The sequence below is a fragment of the Penicillium psychrofluorescens genome (assembly GCF_964197705.1).
Source record: "Penicillium psychrofluorescens genome assembly, chromosome: 1".
Taxonomy (NCBI): domain Eukaryota; kingdom Fungi; phylum Ascomycota; class Eurotiomycetes; order Eurotiales; family Aspergillaceae; genus Penicillium; species Penicillium psychrofluorescens.
In genome coordinates this window covers 1,712,801-1,732,274 of record NC_133439.1, presented here as the reverse complement: position 1 = coordinate 1,732,274, position 19,474 = coordinate 1,712,801, and the positions used below count along the sequence as shown (strand labels likewise).

Here is a 19,474-nt window from a genome sequence, read left to right as displayed (position 1 = left end):
CTAGCAGTGTGTTGACCCGCCGGATCTGCCCTAGCTGCTACCACGCTCCCATCTTGATCCAACGCGTCATCTCGCCAGTCCAAGCTTGCGTGTAAAGTATATCCTCCAGTTCTACAGAGCCATGCTAATCCGATCTCCAGTACACACAAAACAAAAAACGACTGGCCATGCCGGCCAGCTAAAAATATCTGGGCCATGTTTCACTTCATCACCATCGGGATCCTACTCCCGCTCATATCAACCCTCGTCCAGGCCAACGTGGAGAAAACCATCTTCCGCGCACCACCAGCCTCAACAATCCCCTCAGTGGAACCAGAGCTCGACGATCTAGGTCTAGAACGTCTCTCGCCGCGCCGTTCCCTCCTCCGCACAGGTCTCAATGCCTCGTTCCCCACGGACGCAGCACCAGAGGGCACCGACTCGTGGTTCTTCGTGGAGAACCTCAAACCGGGACAACGATATGAAATCCGCGTCTGCTGGCTAGCAACCGTATGTCCATCACACCATTCCCTCCTTACTCTCCATCCCCCTCCATACAATTCTAATCGACTCATCCACAGCAACCAACATCATTCAAACTCTCAACCCACCCCCTACCCGAGACAATTGAATCCCCTTCCCTCTTCACCTCCCTCAATATCTTCTCCACAGCCCGCCTCTCATCCGTCGAGTCTCACCTGCAAGCAAACACCATCCCGCGCCGAGCCAGCTCCCACGGAGCAGGCGGCGGCCTGCGCGATCCAGCGCCAACCACGAACTCGGTCTTGTTTCTGCGCGTGCAAGCCGCGGCGGATTACTTCACTACAGACGAAGCGCTGATGCGCGATGTGCCGCCCGTCGGCGTGGATCTGATTCTTGATCCGTTCTTGTTGAATGTCTTCCCGCGCTCGTTGGTGCCTACCGCTGGGTGGATTGTTGTTGTGGCTGGTTTGGCCGTGTTTGTTGCACAGTGGGTGAGTGGGGAGGTTGGGAGAGTTGTTCTGGATGCGAGGAGGAGTCAGCGGTTGCAGCCGGGTGGGAAGAAGGATAATTAGGTTGGTTTTAGTCTCGTGGTCTTTCTGGATTCCTTGACAGTCTCTTCATTTCGTGTATGAATATATAAACCTTCTGCTTCATTACGGTCAGTGCAGCAAAATCGTAATGCTTAAATACACCTGTACAATCATTTGCGCAGGGTGCATTATGTCCGGAAGACAACATCTTCCGAGATAGGCAAGTAATCTACGCTAGATATATATCAAGTACAAAACTGAACAACACTGAAATTCCATAGCAGCTAGCAGTAAGAGAGATACATGCAGTGGATGGATACAGGAGATAACTAGTTGCAGCAAGAGGGGGATTGGAAATGGAAGACATGAGCAGGGAATGTTTAAATAGCAAAACAAAACAAAAGGTAAATCTAACGCCATCAGCCAAAATCATCAAAGACAAATTCAAGGTTCAGAGATTCTCTCTTGGTCTTCTGCCAGCTGTTATCGTATATTCTATGTCTCTTCTTCGCTTCTCCTTCTTGTGCTTGTCTTCCACACCGGAAACCAAAAATTGACAAGTGACATTCGTCGCAAATTCTCGTCACATCGTGGGCTCGTAGTAGATGAATACGCCAACACCCCGCCTTTAATCCTCAAAGAAGTTCAGGATGGCGCGGATACCCTTAGACCCCAGACCGTGGGCCGGGTAGGAGATATAAAGCGGATCTTCGATAGCGCCCAGCTTAGCGCGGAACTCGCTCTTGCGCACGAGGTGGAACTGCTTAGCTAGAGCATCGTACGTGTGCTCCAGCATCTTGACCTTGGCGCCGTGCATGTTGTGGCCCGGGATGAGGTGAGTGGTGGCGCCGGCGCCGAAGGTGAGGCTCTTGACGCCGGCCTTAGCGGCTGTCTGGATGGCGTTTGTGACGATGTATTCGATGACCCCGTTGGGCGAGCCAGGGAAGTCGAGACTATATTTGACCTGCATGCCGTGGTCCGGGGACAGCATGGCCAGCGCCACGAAGGCGCAAATCTTGCCGTTCATGTCGCTTGCCCAGAAGTACCAGCGGTGCTCGGAGTCGCACCACGGGTGGATGTCGGACAGATGCACTTGCGTGCCTTTACGGTTGGATAGCCACTCATGGACGCGTTCGTCGATCTTCTGTTTCACGTCGTCGGGTGGCAACTCGCCTTGGCTCGCTGAAGAAACCTTGATCCCCTCGGTCTCAGCACGGCGGAGCTTGCGGGAGATCTCACCATCAGAAGCGGCCAGGTTGCGGTGGGGGTCAACACGCTCCTCGGCGATACACGATAAGCTGCGCCAGCCCAGACGCTCGCCGAGGATAGTCTCAACTTCGGGCGAGCACAGGATCCACACCGGTTTGTACTTGGTATCGCGGCGCAGCCACTGCAGGAATTGGGTGATGGTGCGCGTGTACTGACTCTTGTCGCAGACCGGGTTGCCCGGAATGATCACGTAATTGCCGGAGCTGGGCACGTAGGCGACGGCGGCCCCGGTGGCCATATCACGCCATACCTTGTACCGGTCATCGAACCAGGAGGTCGACGTGGCGTCACCGTAGTTGGCGATCAGCTTCTCCAGCGGCTGCAGCTCACTCTCATCCTTCGCCACGGCGCCAGTCTTTTCACGCTTCCACTGGGGCTCCAATGTCGAGCAATCCGGGTGGCGCAGTTGCTGCATAGGCGGTTTCTCGGGCAGACTCTTGGGGTCGCGGTAGAAGAGCGAGGTGAGGCGGATGTTACCCACCTTGAGCAGAAGCATCAGCAGGCGCTCCAGACCAACACCAGCGCCTGCGTGCGGCGGCGCACCCCAGCGGAAAGCTTCCATGTACTCCTCCATGTCGTCCGGGTTGATTCCGACGCGGCGCATGTTCTCTTCGAGCATGTGAGGTTCGTGGATACGTTGGCCACCTGACACAATCTCCTGGCCGCGGATGAACATGTCGAACGAGTTGGTGTAGTTGTCATCTTCGGGGTCGGGCATGGTGTAGAAGGGGCGAGCACCCCGCGGGAATTTGTCCAGGACGTAGTAGTCGGTGCCGAAGGTTTCCTTGACCAGCTCACCCAGACGCACCTCATCGCGCGTGGCCAAGTCCTCATCGAGCGGTAGCTCTTCGCCGTCTTCGTTCCTCCAGCCCGAGTCGTTGAGCATCTTGATACCATCGGCGAAGCGGATGATCGGCGTCTTCTCCAGCCACACGACATCCTCCGCGGGGAACTGAGACTTGACCAGCTCGATCTCCCGGCGGTACTTGGTGTAAATCCCGCTCAGAATGTTTTTAATCACGGCGTCGAGCGTCTCCAGCATCTCGTGGTAGTGTTCTTCAATAGCCATCTCGATATCCAATCCCGTATACTCCGTCAGATGGCGGTGAGTGTTGGAGTTCTCGGCACGGAAGACGGCACCAATCTCGTAGACGCGGCCAAAATCGGCAGCAATCGCCATCTGCTTGGCCAGCTGCGGTGACTGGGCCAGGAATGCCGGTCGACCGAAGTAGTTGACCTGGAAGACACTGGCACCGGACTCGGTGGCGGAGCCCTGCAGCTTGGGCGTGTGGATTTCGATGAATTCACGCTCATCTAAGGCGGAGCGGAACAGGTTGCAGGTGGCCGACTGGAGTCGGAAGATCGACTGCGAGGTGGCAGTGCGTAGATCCAGCAGACGGTTTGCCAGACGAGTGCGGTCAGGAATATGATTGCGGCGGCCCTCGGCCTTCTCCTCTTCGGAGGTACGGATCTCGGCCTCGTAGACACTGAAGGGGACCGGTTCCTCACGGCGCACCAGGAGATGCAGCGACTCAACCGACAATTCCACATCGTGAATGCTGCAGCCCAGTACGGGCACCTCGGGTGCTCGCACAGTACCCCGGACGCGAACGAAGGACCCCACGCGCAGGTGCTCGGCCCATTGGATCATGACCATGGACGAGATCCCTTCCTTTTCGTGCAGTACACCCTGGAAGGTATTGAGCTGCTGGCGGAAGACGAGGAACACCAACTTCGAGCTGAGGCGGCGTACGACGTGTAGCCGGGCCGTAAAGAAAATCTCCTTGCCGACCATGGCGAGCGAGATATCCTCGAGCCGGGTGCGGTCTTCGCGGAGGCGATCCTGCGACTGCATGAGGGGTAGCTCGCCATACCGGGCCTTCATCTCTTCGGTCTCCTCTTCGACTGCCCGGGCGATCTCTATCGTCTTCCGGCGCGGCTCGGGTTCCGAGAACTGCTCCTCGCTGAGCCGGCTGCGTTGTTCGCTGCGACGCTGCTGACGCACCAATCGCTTCTGCTGGTTCTTGCTGAGGGCGCCGGTCGAGGAGGAGTCATCGGAGACATCCTCGGACGAGGAGACATAGTCACGATCGCGCAAGAAGTTGCTCAGGATGCTGCGGCGGGGGGAAGTCGGGGAGCGGGCGGTGCGCGCCCTGGGCGACAGGGTCGAGCGAATGCCTGACGCGGAGTCATCGTCTTTTTCGCCCGGGCCGCGGAAGGCCTTGGATAGGGCCCGCCTGATGGACATGGTGGGCGGATAGGATAGCAAAGAGAGGGAGAGTGGAAGAAGAAATCAAGGTAAAGGAGGGGTGATCCTGAGAAGAGGGCAAGCTGCGAACGGCAACGGAATCCGGCAAGCACCACAGGGAAGAATGGATGCTCGGAAGCAGCCGGATTATGAATACTAAACGAGTTCGTGAAAGAAGAACAATGCCTTTACCACCGTAGTTATTGACTCGAAGATCCCCTTCCACACAATGACATCATGGACGTCGTCCGACCGGATTCCGCATGGTGGTGGGTTCGTGTACTTGCTTTCCGGTCTTGGCGGATGCTTTTCCAACCAACATCGATCACGCTTCCACTCTCATCCACACCATCTCACAATCAACTCTTCCTCTCCATCTCTCTCTCCTCTGTCCACTAATTAATCCCTACCCAATTCCTCCCCGGGCCCATCCCACCTATACAGCCGTTGGGCCCAACCACCAAAAAACCATGGTCTCCCGCTGGTGGCTCCGACTCCAGGCCGTCATCTGGCGGTCCTTGATGGGCATCGGAATGTTCTTGCACGATATCGCTCCTCCACGTCCTCGCCGACCCCAATTCACCCGGAGCGTCAAGTCCGATTCCCACACTGTCGTCCTCCACTTCTATTGCCCACCGGACTACACCCAGCAGCGCCGACTCGGCCACCGGTACCCGGTCGCTGTCAATTTCCACGGCGGCGGCTTCACCCTCGGCTCCGCCACAGACGATGGCCGCTGGGCCAACTGCGTCTTGAAAGAAGTCGGCGCCGTGGTGGTCAGCGTCAGCTACCGGCTCGCCCCGGAGCACCCGTTCCCCGCGGCCGTGGACGACGGCGTCGAAGCACTCCTCTACCTCGCCGCACACGCGGGCGAGCTCGGGCTCGACATCAGCCGCGTGGCGCTGAGCGGGTTCTCGGCCGGCGGCAATCTCGCCGTCACCGTGCCGCTGCGGCTGCATGACCGGCTGTCGACGCAGGTTAAGGAGCAATTGGGGCGGTCGGAATCCTCGCAGCGGCTCGTCGACCAGACGAACGACCTGGGCATCGTCGCGCTGTTCTGCTGGTATCCCATCCTCGACTTCCAGGAGTCGCGGGACCACCGCCGCGCCATGAGCAACAATCCCAACAAGACCCTGCCGACGTTCTTTACCACTCTCTTTGACGAATCCTACCTGCCCGATCTCGCCGACCGCGCCTCCCCCTTTGCGTCGCCGGTCTATGCATCTGATAGCAACCTCTCTGAAGCCCTGCCGCACGATGTGTACCTGTATATCTGCGAGTGGGATATGCTCATGAAAGAAGGCCAGTCCTTTGTTCGACGCCTGGAGGGGCTGGGGAAGCGGGTACGATCGATGATGATCGAAAAGGTAGTGCACGGGTGGGACAAATCGCCCAATCCGTTCCGCGACCAGGACAGCATTGATGTGCTGTATCGCGATGCGTGTGCGGACATGAAGGCGATTTTCGAGCGGTGAGGTGATCATCCACCCAGACTTTATGCATTCTTCGTTGTGTACTTTTCAGGCGTTAGTTGGGCTTCAGCATTATTGGCGTTGGCGTTGGTCTAGAGCTTCATTTTACGTTACCTATTGAACCTATTTTATGATGAATTTCATGCAACTTCTTCTGATCGAGTTTTATCTTATTATCATATAATGTGATGTTCCCATTTCATATTCTTCCCAGGCATAGTAATTAAGGTACTAGAACAGTACCTGCAACCACTCTATCTGACGATCTAGGACAGAATCAGCCATCATTGGCTGGCCCCCCATCCCAGCAATTGCAGCAACCTCTGAATGTAGTTAGCAGCACATGCATCCGAGGCAAAGAACATCCAAAACAAGGCACAACGGGGCACAACGGGGCACAGCATGGCTGAACGCGTCCTTGACGTCAACAGCATACTTGAGGGAGGCGTGCAGAGAAGTGGTTGCTTATCTCTTATCTAAGGTTGTATAAACCACCCCCGTTTTGGTAGTTCAGGTGCTGCCTCGCCAACTGCCTTCTTTCACTTTCACCTCTTCGCTATATACAATGAGCCGATGTGCAATAATGCTACTTACAGGGGGAGCTGAGTTTTATACGCAAAAAATTTCAATTTTTAACGCCCGAGCTACACTACCTTCGTAGATAGCACATGGTCAGAATAAGACACAATGGACATCACGTCACATCACGCCACATCACAGCATCATAAGTCATCGAAGCATGGTATCAAGATCTCCCAGTAGTCGAAACAAGACAAAACAATGACAAACGCCGCGCTGAAACAACAGATGGAAAAACAATGTAGATCAAGACAAGAAACCAGCTGATGTAGATGACGACTAAGAATCCTCATCTGCTTCTTCACTCCTCATCAGTTTCCGTAGCATCCTCCGCACCCTCCTCGCCATCCTCATCAGCCTCGCTATCCGAATCATCCGCCCCATCGAGACCCGGGATCCCGCGCCACTCGACATAGTCACCATCCAGCCAGCGGCGACTGCGCGGGAGGTGGTACGGATCGAAGGGGAAGTAAGCGTCGAGCTGGTAGCCCAGATTATCGCCCGCGCGGATCTCGCGCTCGACTGCGCTAAAGCGCGGGTCGGCGAGGGTGGAAATGCTGCGGTAGGCCGTCACGCGGAGACGCTTGTTGGTCTCGAGGAGCGGATAGACGTAGAGGAACTGGAAGTGGTGGGCGATGCGGGCAAATTCCGTGACGATGCTGGGGGAGCATACTTTCAGCGGGTTGAGGCGCGAGTAGATCACCTTGTGGAGCACTTCCTTGATGTTCGGGGCGAAGGTGACTTGGCTCGGCTCCAGGTCGTCGACTTGCTCGGCGCTGTCGCCGTCCACCGCGGCGGTGGTGAGGTCGCGCCACCGGAAGCAGAAGATGTAGAGGAGGGCTTGTGCGGTGGAGTAGAAGGGTCCGTAGCGGCGGAGGTCGGGCCCGCGACAGCTGCCTTCGTAGTCGGAGCGGAGTTTGTCGAGGTGGCTGAGGAGCAGGTCGAATACGTCGCGCACGACATCCCCGGAGATGTGGGCACCGCGGGCGACGAAGCTGGCTAGGTATGCGGCCGCGGATTGGCGCATAATACCCGGTTGCAGCTTGTTGAAGACGAGGCCAATGCAGGTTGCGGCGAAGCGATCAACCAGTTCGGGGGAGCATTGGGAGAAGTGGAAGAGTAGAAACTGGGGGTGGCGGGATTTGTAGGTGGGGAGGATGATGGTTTGGAAGTGGCTCAGGAGGAGGTCGAGGGTGTTCTCCTTCTCAGCGAGAGTGCCAGATGTGAACGGGGTGTTGAAGTACTCGAAGAGGATGTCGATCATCCCGTCCACTTTCTGGATGTTTTCCTTGATCCCCTGCACGCGCTCGGTCTCCGCGTCGGCCGACTCGTAAGAGGCATCGTCATCAAGGTCATCCTCCTCGTCGCCCACATCCTCCTCATCAGCCGAGATTTCAAGGAGTAGATCTTCGCCGACTTCATCCTCGACGTCTTCCATATCCACTTGGATTTGAACGTCGATTTTGACCAATTTCTCCGTGATCAGGGAGAGGATATCGGACCGGAGTTCAGGAGCGTAGGAGACGAGTTGAATGAGATTTTGTGTGTAGAAGATGTGGGACTTGGGCGAGTCCGTCTCGAAGGGGAACTGCTGAGACAAGATCGGGGACAGGGTGCCACTGCCCGCGGGGACAAGCTGCATCACATGGCGCAGAGCCATATGGACACGCTTGTAGATTTCGGAACCCCGGACGGGCGCGTATCCAACGAGCTTGCCCGTCCCGCGAGGAACACTGCCGAGGTTGGTGGCCAGCATCTTCAGCATAGTGCCCAGATAAGTACCCTGCGCGGCGGCCAGATTCCCCAGAAACCGGATGTACAACTTGACATAGGACTCGTCCCGCCCGAGCCATTCGCTGTTGAGGACCGCCTGCACGAGGCCGTTGCAGGTCCGATCCAACGAGGCCACATGCGAGAGCAGGCCTTGGAGATGATGTTTCAGAGCGGCATGCGTCGGTAAGTCGTACGATGCCATCATCTCGTCGTGGGCCTTTTTCGGATCTGCCGAGAAGATCTCCTTGATCCGGTCGTATGCCTCGCTGTCCGATGCAGAGACATGGCGGTGGATCGCCCTGCGCACCTCTTCTCGGATGACCGCAAGACTTTTTTCTGTTGAGCCAGAGGATGTGGTATTTGCCTGCTCTCCGATCTCCCGCATCTCGACATCGTTATTGAACTGGACGCGGGGCCGCTTCTTGGCCGAGGGGGCGTCATCGCCCCCATCGGAGAACACGGAGGAGGTGGGAGAAAGGGCCAGGTCCATTTCGTTTATTTTGCGTTTGACGCCGGCAGCCGCCGGTACGGACTTGGACTTTTTGAGGATCGACACGGGCGACGAAGCCGCTATCATTTTCGATTCGGGGTGTGGAAGGGTGGCCGTTACTGCCGGGTTTCGAGTGGTGGCCAGAGAAACCATGACCAGGGAGAGGGAATATGGATGAGGTGAAGAGGCAAGGCTATTCTAAGAATCGATGGACATTTGCTAGTTCGCACTCGGGCACCTGGGCCGTCGAGAGTCGAGCTGATGGCAGGACTGGTCTGAGCACACGACAGGGTGCACAAAACTCTGGGTTAACCGAGGGGTTTCGGGAGGGGGGAGGCACGAAAAAAGAAGCCGCATCTGTCTGCACCCGTGGCAGGCATCCAGTATCTTCGATAGAGATCGTTGAATTCGGATGCAGACAGAGCCAGTGAGCACGTTGAAGCAAAAAGCAAAACAAGTCGAATTTTTTCCCTCACTCGAGTTGTGGGTCAACCTGGCCACACTAACCGCTTTGGGAACTATTATGGGGATTATGTCATCGGGTTCTCCTCGGCCCTACAAGGAAATTGATATTGTTAAAGTGGGTTGTTTTTTCTGATAACTCTCTCTGGTATGATAGTAGATGTCCAACATCCACCACAGATCTACAGGACCAAATGTCCGTGAGACCAAGAATCGCCGTCAGCCGCAAAAAAAAGAAAACCGCAGAGACATTCAATGAGAGTAGAAGGCGGGAACAGAAGAGACTCCTCCCATGGTATATGCTGCACCAAAACAAAAATCAGATATCGTCAGAGAGGGAATAAAAGTTGGTCGTCAGTGGCGGCCGAGCGAAGGGAAGAAAATCCAGTCCTTCTTCCAACAACAAGTCCGCGAGCTCATGTCGTCAAAATCATACGCCTGCATCAATCAGGACATAATGATGAATCAAGTCGGGGAGTGTCGTTCGTTACAGCCAAGCTCCAGTGTTGATCGAGCCTAGTTGGTCGTCAAAGATGCTCCCGTAGAGTTCCTCGACTTCCGAGAGATAATCGTCCACGGAGAATTTCATGAGGCCCTTGCGGTGGAGCACCAGCTCCTCTTCATCGACCACGCGGAGATTGCCGAATTCCTCGACAACCTCGTTCACCTGCGCCAGTTCCTTGCCGAATGGGTGCAGCTCGGGGGTCTGTTGCGACATCCGTCCCGCTGCGTGACCGGTCGGCACACTGGAAGGGGGAGGGGACATGCGTGAGATGGATCGCTTGCGAGCCAGATCCTGGTGGGACCGCTTGGTGTGCGAAAGAGCCCGCTTCGGGATCACCGGGGCCTCGGTGGTGGACGAGGAGGACGTCGAAGAGCGCGGGTGACTGGTGACCGTCGCCGAGCGCTTGGGGAAGTAAGACGGGTTCGCCTCCACGGGCGAGGTCTCATGCGACGACATATCCGGGGTGGTGATGGAGGAAGAGTAGCTGTGCGGAGAGATGGCCGCGTCGGAGTCCGAACGCAATGATGACGATGACGATGAGGTGGGCGATTTGAGGTCGGGCGCGTTGTAGGCGAGCATATTCGTAGTCGACAGCAGCTGCACGGGGCCCGAGATGTTGCCGCGCTTTATAGTGCCCGAATTGAAACGGACATGCCCTTCGGCACGATATGGCATGGGCGCGGACACTTCCGGGCGCTTCGTGCGCTTGGTGAATGCGCGAGTGATGTTCGACATGACGGAATCGGGGATTTCCCACGGACTGCTAAATTTATCGACGGGTTGTGACGAAATCGGTCTTTCGCGTGGCCGACGATCGCAGGCGGAGACGGGTAGGGAATGGAAGATCAGGCCAGGAATGTTCGGGATCGGATGGTCGCGTTGTGTTCGGTCGAAACGTCGATTGGAGTGTCTGGCACTTTCCAAAAAATGAATGTTCAAGGTCAAGACCGTCGATATGGATTTTTGCTCTGCAAAAGATGGGAAGGCGAGGGTCTCCTTATTGCTTTTCCGTCCAGGGTGTAGCAAAGGAATGCAGCGGACAACCAGGACGCGCCAAGGGGGTGTGGTTTTTTTAGAAGAAAATCAAAAAAAGGAGTCCAGGATCACAGATCACAGCATCAAGGACTGACAAGAAAAAAAGTAAAGAGAGAGAGAATGAAGGACAAAGCCCACAAGAACGAAGGGTGGGAGAAGAAGGAGAGATCAAACCGTGGAGCGACCGGGCGCTTAGAAAGACGGAGGGCTCCATCCAGGAGGGCTCCAGAAGGGCTCCACCATGTCCACCCGCGAGAAAACTTCATTCTAGACTCTACACTGGGCTAGGTTACTCCTCCGAATGGTTCATCCCGACCATCCCTGGAAAGGTCCCTTCCCCGCTTTGCCTCCTATTCTGTCCCAAGGGTCACTACAGGCAGGGGGCAAATGAGTGCTTCGGCTGGTCTCGATGAATCTAGGGCTCAACATCCCGTCGGCCGAAGGGTGACTAGGGGTCCCAGGGGAGACGCTTTGGCCGAAACCTACCTCGTGGAGAAGAATTCGAATGCGACGCCAGTGCCAAATGTGATGCAATCTAGGTACCTAGACTCCCTGGACTGAAACACCCGAACACGCCCTCCCGGCGCTAAGTCGCCTCGAAGGGGCATGGATATCCTGTCGCCACCAACCACGCCCGTCCCCGCCCTGTGAGCGACGGACGCTAACTCCTGCGCCAGGGGAATTGGATGTGCCTGATCGGCCGCCCTGCGCGCGCCCGCCAGCCAGTGATGATGCATGTTCCGTGATGCGACCGTGCGATGCGATACCAGCAGTGAGTTACAGTCCTTCCATCTGGCGGGTGCCGGTCTCTTTTTCGGTTCAGCTGGTGTGTCCATGGGTCTGGCCGCGTGGGTGGATTCGGAGTGGAGCCTCGCCAGTACAATTCGTGAAGAACGGGTCTGGACTCTAATGAAGGATTTGAAAATGGCCACTGGAAGACACTGGCCCGGTGAAGCGTTTGCACCAGGTTACATGAAATTATCATTATGGTCGGCGTCGCCTTGACACGACAGAGAAATTCTCGTGCGGCAAAGACTTTTCCTCGCTTGTCCCCCCGGTCGCCAAGTGGCCCACTTGGGTCGGAGTCCGGCCGTCCCAGACAAGGAGCGGAACACGGGACATCAGGAGCGATATGATTGATTGCCTTATTAGTGACACCCCAAAACACACTCCGCGTCAGAACCGTATCACAAATATACCCTAGGGTTTCTCTGCGACTGCTGGCGCGCCGGCCCTGTCTCCGCTGCGGTTGAGTTGGCGTCCCTTGCAGCTGGAAGTGTGACCTGGCACATCAGACGGAGACCGAGCCGTTGATGCTGAAACCCCCGCTAATCACGTGCCGTGTATGGCGGGCAATGAGAGAGAAGTTGGCCAGCATAGGAGCATGTCGTGGTCGCTCTTCATGGCCACCTTCTGTGATGGCTCTCTCCGTGGACAGATAAGAAGCGGAGTGCGACGGGGATTTCCTAGACGATTCCAGTTGCGGGTCCCACCGAGAGATTGCCTGGGGTAATCGGCCCCGAATACGTAAATATCCACCGGAGGCTGTGGGAAATGACACCTCCCCAGCGGGCAGTTCAATGCTGAATTGCACCGGAATCACCGTCAACCAACGCTCCAGATCCGGTCATTCCCGTAATGGAAAGTGTGATTAACTATCCATGCGAGTAGCCTTTTTGTTTTGGTGCAGTTTCGGGTTGGGAATGCGCGGATCATAGTCGCTGGCTGCATTGGGCGCAGGGTCACGAGTGCTCCTTAGAATGCCTGTTCGGTCTCTGCTAGTCGCTGCTCGAGTTGATTGAGGTGGTCCCAATGGGAGTCCCCTACAATAGTGTCAACTTGACGTGTAAGCATAGTTTGGAGTGCTTTGCCTCTTCCCACTTTCTGGATAGATGATCCACGAATATTTCTTATGATATGATACCTATAGCATATCTATCACACATCATTTGTACAAAACTGTGTCAACAACCCTTCGTTCCCGGTCAAGAACAACGCGCAACTGCCCTTTTTCAACCGTCGGATCCAAGCCAAAGAACCCATCCCGTAAGTGGTCGAGATACAGCTCATACGCAGGCATATACCCACGCACAAAATCCACCACCTGCTCATCTGTCATACCCTCATTCTTGATCTCACGAAGAGCATGTTCCTGCTGAATCCTCCACTGGTAAACATTGGTCAGATCGTTGGTGTCCAAATGAACCAGGAAATCCAAATGCCGAGGCCCCATGAACGAGTCACAGTAGTGCCGCAGGCTGTCGTTGGCCTGAACGAGATGTTCCAGTTTATGGTCACCCAGCGTGACAATCGGATACTCTGATTTCGTGACGTTCTTCTGCGCGTCTTCCCACTTTTTCTGTATTGTCTGCTCTTCCAAGGATTGGAAACCAACACACCAGCCCTCGAGCACGACAACATCCATCACCTCTCCAGCAGGAATACGAGTCCATGTCTGTCGAGGCGCTCTCGCACCTTCGCCGTTAAACTTGCTCTTATCAAAGACCGGAATCAAGGTATCCTCAGTTGTATTCGTTAAGCTATCGAAAAAAGAAACAGCGAGCGCCGTGTCGTGTGTACCGGGCTGGCCGCGCGTCTTGAGCAGTTTATTTGATGCATTGTCGTTGCGCAATTGAACCAGATCCTCGTGGTCGAGATAGAGGTCGTCGAGAGATAGATTGATGGTCCTGAGTTTATGCTTCTCGTTGAGCGCTTGCACGAGCGCGGAGGTCCAGGTGGATTTCCCGCTACCTTGGAGCCCGGTAAGAGCAAGGATAAACGGGCGTTTGGTTTCTCCAGGTGGTGGCTCTGATTTCGTATGGCTTTCAATGTAGGGCAGAATGTAGCTGAGAACCTGGCTGATATTCTGGCGGGGAATTGTCATGGTTGCGGAGTTTATGGCACTCCACTCGGAAGAAGCAGCTGATTTACGGACAGGACAATGCCGATAGATGCGATCTGCGGATGGCTGCGCTTTTTGTGCACTTCTTGATTTCTCGCCCGAATGCCATCCTTGACACTCAACTGAGGCTGATCTTGACCCACCCGGATCCCGTACCCGTAAGTATCCGGAGCATGTCAGAGCATCCCCGGATATGTCTTGCTCCTAGTGGGTCTTCCGGTGTATTCTCTCGGCATGGGGTTGAGAGAATCATGCGTTCGCTACAGCCCTTTTGAGACGGCGGAAGCTGTTGGCTGTTGTCACTAAGAGCAATGCCCAGCGCAGTGGAATGGTTCTGCGTGATGAAGTTAAAAGTCTGTTGCAGATGGGTTTCCAGGCGCGACCGTGGAGCATGCGGATATCTTGTCTGACCTTGCTGCCCTGGCCGACTGTGTTAGAATTGCGCCTACCTCCAACCTGGATCCTACGCAGCGGTATCCTTACATGTTTGTACCGATTCATCGGCCTTTGAAATCATTGGAATAGGTACCTCAAACCCTGTGGCTACTTTCTGGACTGCGCCGGAGATGCCTGCTTGGCTTGGCGAGGAAGATGCGCCCAAGAAATTGCTGGAATGTGTCGAGAATGTGTGCGAGCAGGGAATCTTGACCTGTGGCTTGGGTGGAAACGCCACTACTGCGAAAGTCACTGATGCAGTAGTGGTGGAGAATAAGAAGTTCGCGTTGAGCAAGTAGGACGTTGACTTGGACCGGGAATGATCTGCGGTGTCTTGTTAGCTGTTGTTGCAGCGCGCATATTCAGGTTTGGATAGAGCTTTGAAGGCATCATAGATTGGCGAGACCGGAAGATTGAAAAGCCAGCGTCTATCCTTGTCAAATCAAAAGGCCGATGCGGAGGAAGCATATGGTGGGTGGGAGTAGACTTCTTCCGCTGCTCTGAGATGTCATCCAACCAGACGATGGCTCTTATTCGTGAAATTGATCTGGACCTTTCTTATGATAGGAATTGCCGATAGAAATACCATCTACTGAAAGTTATTATCTAACAGAAACTGACACCATCCAGAATTTCGGGTCTTGTCCGCCGTTGAGTATGAGATCATCTCTAGCAAGATCTTCATTGAAAGCCTGTCCTCGTCAATGACAATAGTGGAAAATATCAATTCATTCTTAATTAGTACCCTCTGGTCAACCTGTACCTCAATTCTTGTTTTCTCTACTCATCTTGCTAGATGTACCAGTTGTTTCCCGTTTTCCAAATCCGGCGAACCGCACTTCAAGGTCCCAAGGCTACCTACTAGCCTGTGTAAAGCCTCAACAATCGAAACCTCCGACTCTCGCCAGTTTTCTGCCCCAATTAGGTCCAATCCAAAGCAAATCCGCCCCAGCAGGCCGGAGGTCCCTGCGCCACATCCACTGTCGGTCCGCTGAATCGGATCGTGGACGCGGGAGTTTCGGCGAGAACCGGCAGCGTTATTGGCTGTGGGCTGCTCCATCGTGTCGGTTTTCCGATGACGGCAAGGACCAAGGCATTTGAACTCGACAACTATACTGGGAACCTCGGGACTGACGTACTTCTGATTGGATGTCTGGCTTAGGTTGGAGGTTTTCTAAGCCGATGCAATATCCGTGGTAATTGTCTACTTGTCCGATCTTCGTCGTTGGATTGAAGGGCCCGACAGTGGTGAGGGCTTAATTTACTTATAGATAGTGACGTCCTCTGGCCTGGAAGAATATCTTAGAAAAAATGTAGAACAATTGTATTTACCTTGTTTAGACAATTCATGCAATCCCAGACCTTGATCGTTTGGCCCAACCCTACCTACCATGGCACCCTCAATTCACGACGCGCCCATCAACCACACACAGTCGACAGCCTGTAAAGTCGGCATCAATGGCTTCGGTCGGATAGGTAAGCTACTTTATGAAACTGGATAGAACATACAATAACACCTCCATCCATCTAGGCCGCAATGTCCTCCGCGCAGCGCTAGTCCGGTCCGATATCCAAGTAGTCGCGATCAACCACACCTGCAACACAGTCGAAGACCTAATCTACCTGATCCGCTACGACTCTTCAATGGGCGATCTAGACGAAAAGTCTTCCATCCACGCTCTATCCGACCACCTCATCAGCATCGATGGCAACCAAATAGCCCTGACCTCAGAGCGCGATCTGAAGAAGCTCAACTGGGCCGCGCTGGGAGTTGACTATGTCCTCGAATGCACGGGCAAGTTCACCAAGCGGGATTTGGCAATGGATCACATCACGCATGGTCAGGCGAAGCGCGTTCTCATCTCTGCGCCGAGCTCGGATTCGCCCTCTTTTGTCTATGGCGTGAATTCGGATTCGTATACTCCCACCGAGGACTGCCGCGTTGTGTCGAATGCCAGCTGCACGACGAACTGCGTTACTCCCGTCCTGAAAGTTCTTCATGAGACATTTGGGATCACACAGGGCTTTTTGACGACGGTTCATGCTGCCACACGGTCACAACAGGTGCTAGATGGGTATAGCAAGAAGAACAAGCGATTGGGTATGAGACCGCCACAAACTACATCTTGATATTGATAGATACTCATATTGGACAGGCCGCGGAGTCTTTAATAACATCATCCCCACAAGCACAGGCGCTGCCAAAGCCGTCGCAGCCGTGCTGCCCGAATTGAAGGGGAAAGTGACCGGTGTGTCGATCCGGGTGCCCACGTACGTACTTGGACGCATCTATTTCTGCCCTTCTAACAGAGAGAACTAGACCCAATGTCTCCATGATCGATTTAACGATCTGCACCGCCCAACCCACATCTCTATCTGAGATCCTGGCTGCCTTCCGCCGAGCCGCGAAGCTGGACATGGCCGGCGTGCTTAAAGTCACTGACGAGGAGCTCGTCAGCAGCGATTACAACGGCAGCTCGTATAGTGCTATCATCGATGCGCCTGCTTGTGCCGAGCTTAACCCTCAGGTATGTTTTTTTATTATGTTGCTTTTTCCCCAAGAGAATGTGGATATTGACTAGTCTGCAGTTCTTCAAAATCATGGCCTGGTATGACAATGAATGGGGATACTCGAATCGTCTGCTGGATTTGACGACTCTGGTGCATGAGCGGGAGATTTCGTGATTTTTGACTTTAACATGCATCGCGTATAGATATAGAGCTTAGATGGCGACCTAGAGAGACTAGACAAAGCGAAGAGAGCAACTTTACCTGCATATTGACAATATCCACGCGCGGTCTATATTTTTGGTGTGTAAGAATTGACTCCTCGGGTATCTGACATTTAATCCTCATCCATCGACTCCCATCCATCGGGGCCAGGAACGTCAGGGCCCGCGCCATCCTCAGCATCATCATCATCCGAATCGTCGTTATCCGCAGGCATCCCAATCGTCCGCTCCGGCACTTCGCCCGCCAGATCCGGCATCCGCGAGACGAATGTGCGGCGCACGGCACCGTTAGTCGATGCGTCCCAAATCTGCACAACACCCTTGCTGCCGGCGATAGCCAGGCGGAAGCTCACCTCTGAGTCAGGAGCAAAGCTAGTGGAGAAAACCTTGCCGACATCGAACTTGCGCGAAACAACCAGGCTCGGCTTGTTGTCTTCAACGTTCCACAACTTCACCTGCTTATCTGTCGATCCGGTCACCAGGAATCCGGGGATAGAGCTGTTGATGTCGAAGGAGGAGACGGAGGAGTCGTGGGCCTGCAGCGACCACACTGGCTTGGACTCGGCCGGGGTAGCGGGGATATTGCGCACGTCATAGCGGTACACCATGCCACCGTCGGTGGTGACGTAGAAGTAATTGGGGTCGTGCGGGTCCCAGCGCACAGTCTCAACGTCGGCGTCGACACCCCAGCGTGCCTGGGCATCGGGAGCACGCATGTCGGCGGCCACGACGGTCCGGTCGTAGCTACCAGTGAGCAAAGCCGTCGATTCCTTCGGGTGCCAGTCTAGCGCGCACACTTTGTCGGTGTGATGCGAGTAAGACTTGGCGCAGCTAGTCGTGTTAAGGTCCCAGAGCTTGACGGTTCGGTCAGCCGATGCCGACGCCAAAAGGTTGCGGTGATGCCGGTTGGCTGCCAGCCCCAGCACGGAATCGATGTGGTATTCGTCGTTCGCCTTGGGCTTCTTCTTCTTTGACTTCTTCTTGGTCTCGGGCTGCCCGCCCTGCCCCAGAATCGCGTTGGGGTACATGCTGTCGACCACATCCAAATCCCAGATCTCAATGTCGGGCTCCATTGTGCCCACGGCAACAAAATTTCCTTGTTCCCGCCCCTCTGTGTTCTTGCCAACGGGAATATCAAGCCACTCCAGGCAGAGTGGAATGGCAGGCAGCATGATGTCGTGGTGAACGTACATGTTGTCCGCATGGTCCTCGTAAACGTAGACCTCGAGGTGAGCCACCTCATCCTCGAGCTTTCCCGCCAGAATCAGATTGTCTGAAGGCAAGATTTGCAATTCCTCGCGCTCTTCGTCGTCTTCTTCCTCGGGAATGACCAGGTACGGGTCTGCCTCGTTGGGCTGGTGATACGCCAGAGATTTGACATTGCCGAACATCGTAACCTTCTCACCCTCCTCGTCTTTCTCGTCACTGTCATAATGCTCCAGATCGAATTCTTTGAGAGCATCGTCGTCACTTTTATGCCCGTCAGTATGCAGATTTTCTCTTCGGGTTCTGTCCAACTCACTCTTTCGTGGCCTGTTTCCCACTATCATTCTCTGTAGCATCCTGGCCTGCGACTGAGACACCACCATTCTTGTGATCCTCGTCCTCATCCATGGCAGTGTCTTGTTCCGCTTGGCCCTCCTGCGCAGCGTTCAGATCCTCTTGCGCATCTTCCAGCTGCATACGCGCGAGCTTGGATATCCGGCCCATTTCCTCCTCGTCAATTTCATATTTTGTGGGGAATTGGGCAGCGACACCGCGCCGCACCCAGGCCGTTGTGGTGATCATGGACGACATAATTGGGAGTGAGTGAGGAAGATCATCCAAATCTTCAACTTTTTTTTTGGCTGAATAGTTTCCGCCCGATTCTGCCGGGCGACCCACTCACCGCCCATATTTACCTTCCTACACTCTGCCTCTTTTCATCTTCTTCATTGCACTGCGAGACTCTCTGAAACGGATACCCATCATGCATTCCCATCTGCATACTCCTTACAATGCCAGTATGGTTCCCGTTTTCTATCTATTGCGCTGGTATGATGTGCTGACCACCACCTCCCCCACCAGACTGCGAAGAAATCATGACCGCGCTGGACGAATGCCACGCACGCGGATTCCTCCACAAAGCAATGGGCAATTGCAATGACATCAAGCGGGAGGTGAACAAGTGTCTTTCTGCAGAGCGGTATGACCGGGCAAAGCGAAATCGAGACGAGGCCAGGAGCAACCGGCGGCGCATTGAAGACGTCTGGGCGCGCGAGAGGACTGTTGAACAGGGCGGGTCTAATCAGGCCGGTGCTGAGAGTTCTACTGCCTCGAAGCAATGATTGAAGGTTACGCTCTTTGTGATTGGTATTGGCGTTCGGAGTGATCTCTTTTCTGGGGGACGGGGAGGTGCGCTTATGAGTTGATGGGTGCCGAACTGGTTGCATTGTACTCGTCTGCTGGAGGAAATGCCGTCTCGACAGTGTGAGATATACCTGTGCGTATGGTCTTCCCTCGGGTTTCTTCATGCTATCGTCGCATGCTTTTTCGGCAAATGTACAACACCCGCTGTCTTGTGTATCTTATATTTTGTGT

At 54.8% G+C, this 19,474-nt stretch overlaps 10 protein-coding genes across 10 annotated transcripts; 5 read left to right on the top strand and 5 right to left on the bottom strand.

Moving 5' to 3' along the window:
• Positions 1-195: 195 nt before the first annotated feature.
• Positions 196-1,034, top strand: PFLUO_LOCUS649 (uncharacterized protein; the record flags this gene model as incomplete). Its single annotated transcript, XM_073784077.1, has 2 exons — positions 196-489; positions 561-1,034. 2 exons carry the CDS (start codon positions 196-198, stop codon positions 1,032-1,034), a joined length of 768 nt encoding a protein of 255 aa, XP_073634746.1.
• Positions 1,035-1,620: 586 nt separating this feature from the next.
• Positions 1,621-4,509, bottom strand: PFLUO_LOCUS648 (aspartate--tRNA ligase dps1; the record flags this gene model as incomplete). Its single annotated transcript, XM_073784066.1, has 1 exon — positions 1,621-4,509. The coding sequence occupies one exon, from the start codon at positions 4,507-4,509 to the stop codon at positions 1,621-1,623; it is 2,889 nt and encodes a 962-aa protein (XP_073634745.1).
• Positions 4,510-4,979: 470 nt separating this feature from the next.
• Positions 4,980-5,984, top strand: PFLUO_LOCUS647 (uncharacterized protein; the record flags this gene model as incomplete). Its single annotated transcript, XM_073784055.1, has 1 exon — positions 4,980-5,984. The coding sequence occupies one exon, from the start codon at positions 4,980-4,982 to the stop codon at positions 5,982-5,984; it is 1,005 nt and encodes a 334-aa protein (XP_073634744.1).
• Positions 5,985-6,861: 877 nt separating this feature from the next.
• Positions 6,862-8,910, bottom strand: PFLUO_LOCUS646 (DNA independent RNA polymerase I transcription factor; the record flags this gene model as incomplete). Its single annotated transcript, XM_073784044.1, has 1 exon — positions 6,862-8,910. The coding sequence occupies one exon, from the start codon at positions 8,908-8,910 to the stop codon at positions 6,862-6,864; it is 2,049 nt and encodes a 682-aa protein (XP_073634743.1).
• Positions 8,911-9,772: 862 nt separating this feature from the next.
• On the bottom strand, positions 9,773-10,525 carry PFLUO_LOCUS645 (uncharacterized protein; the record flags this gene model as incomplete). The annotated part of the gene is made up of 1 exon (XM_073784033.1): positions 9,773-10,525. The coding sequence occupies one exon, from the start codon at positions 10,523-10,525 to the stop codon at positions 9,773-9,775; it is 753 nt and encodes a 250-aa protein (XP_073634742.1).
• Positions 10,526-12,770: 2,245 nt separating this feature from the next.
• On the bottom strand, positions 12,771-13,709 carry PFLUO_LOCUS644 (uncharacterized protein; the record flags this gene model as incomplete). The annotated part of the gene is made up of 1 exon (XM_073784022.1): positions 12,771-13,709. The coding sequence occupies one exon, from the start codon at positions 13,707-13,709 to the stop codon at positions 12,771-12,773; it is 939 nt and encodes a 312-aa protein (XP_073634741.1).
• A 584-nt stretch (positions 13,710-14,293) lies between these two features.
• On the top strand, positions 14,294-14,461 carry PFLUO_LOCUS643 (uncharacterized protein; the record flags this gene model as incomplete). Its single annotated transcript, XM_073784011.1, has 1 exon — positions 14,294-14,461. One exon carries the CDS (start codon positions 14,294-14,296, stop codon positions 14,459-14,461), a length of 168 nt encoding a protein of 55 aa, XP_073634740.1.
• A 1,092-nt stretch (positions 14,462-15,553) lies between these two features.
• PFLUO_LOCUS642 (uncharacterized protein) lies at positions 15,554-16,847 on the top strand (the record flags this gene model as incomplete). Its single annotated transcript, XM_073784000.1, has 5 exons — positions 15,554-15,638; positions 15,694-16,263; positions 16,319-16,433; positions 16,483-16,690; positions 16,752-16,847. The coding sequence occupies 5 exons, from the start codon at positions 15,554-15,556 to the stop codon at positions 16,845-16,847; spliced, it is 1,074 nt and encodes a 357-aa protein (XP_073634739.1).
• A 160-nt stretch (positions 16,848-17,007) lies between these two features.
• On the bottom strand, positions 17,008-18,691 carry PFLUO_LOCUS641 (rRNA-processing protein; the record flags this gene model as incomplete). Its single annotated transcript, XM_073783988.1, has 2 exons — positions 17,008-18,364; positions 18,417-18,691. The coding sequence occupies 2 exons, from the start codon at positions 18,689-18,691 to the stop codon at positions 17,008-17,010; spliced, it is 1,632 nt and encodes a 543-aa protein (XP_073634738.1).
• Positions 18,692-18,863: 172 nt separating this feature from the next.
• On the top strand, positions 18,864-19,221 carry PFLUO_LOCUS640 (uncharacterized protein; the record flags this gene model as incomplete). Its single annotated transcript, XM_073783977.1, has 2 exons — positions 18,864-18,897; positions 18,962-19,221. The coding sequence occupies 2 exons, from the start codon at positions 18,864-18,866 to the stop codon at positions 19,219-19,221; spliced, it is 294 nt and encodes a 97-aa protein (XP_073634737.1).
• Between the last annotated feature and the right edge of the window lie 253 nt (positions 19,222-19,474).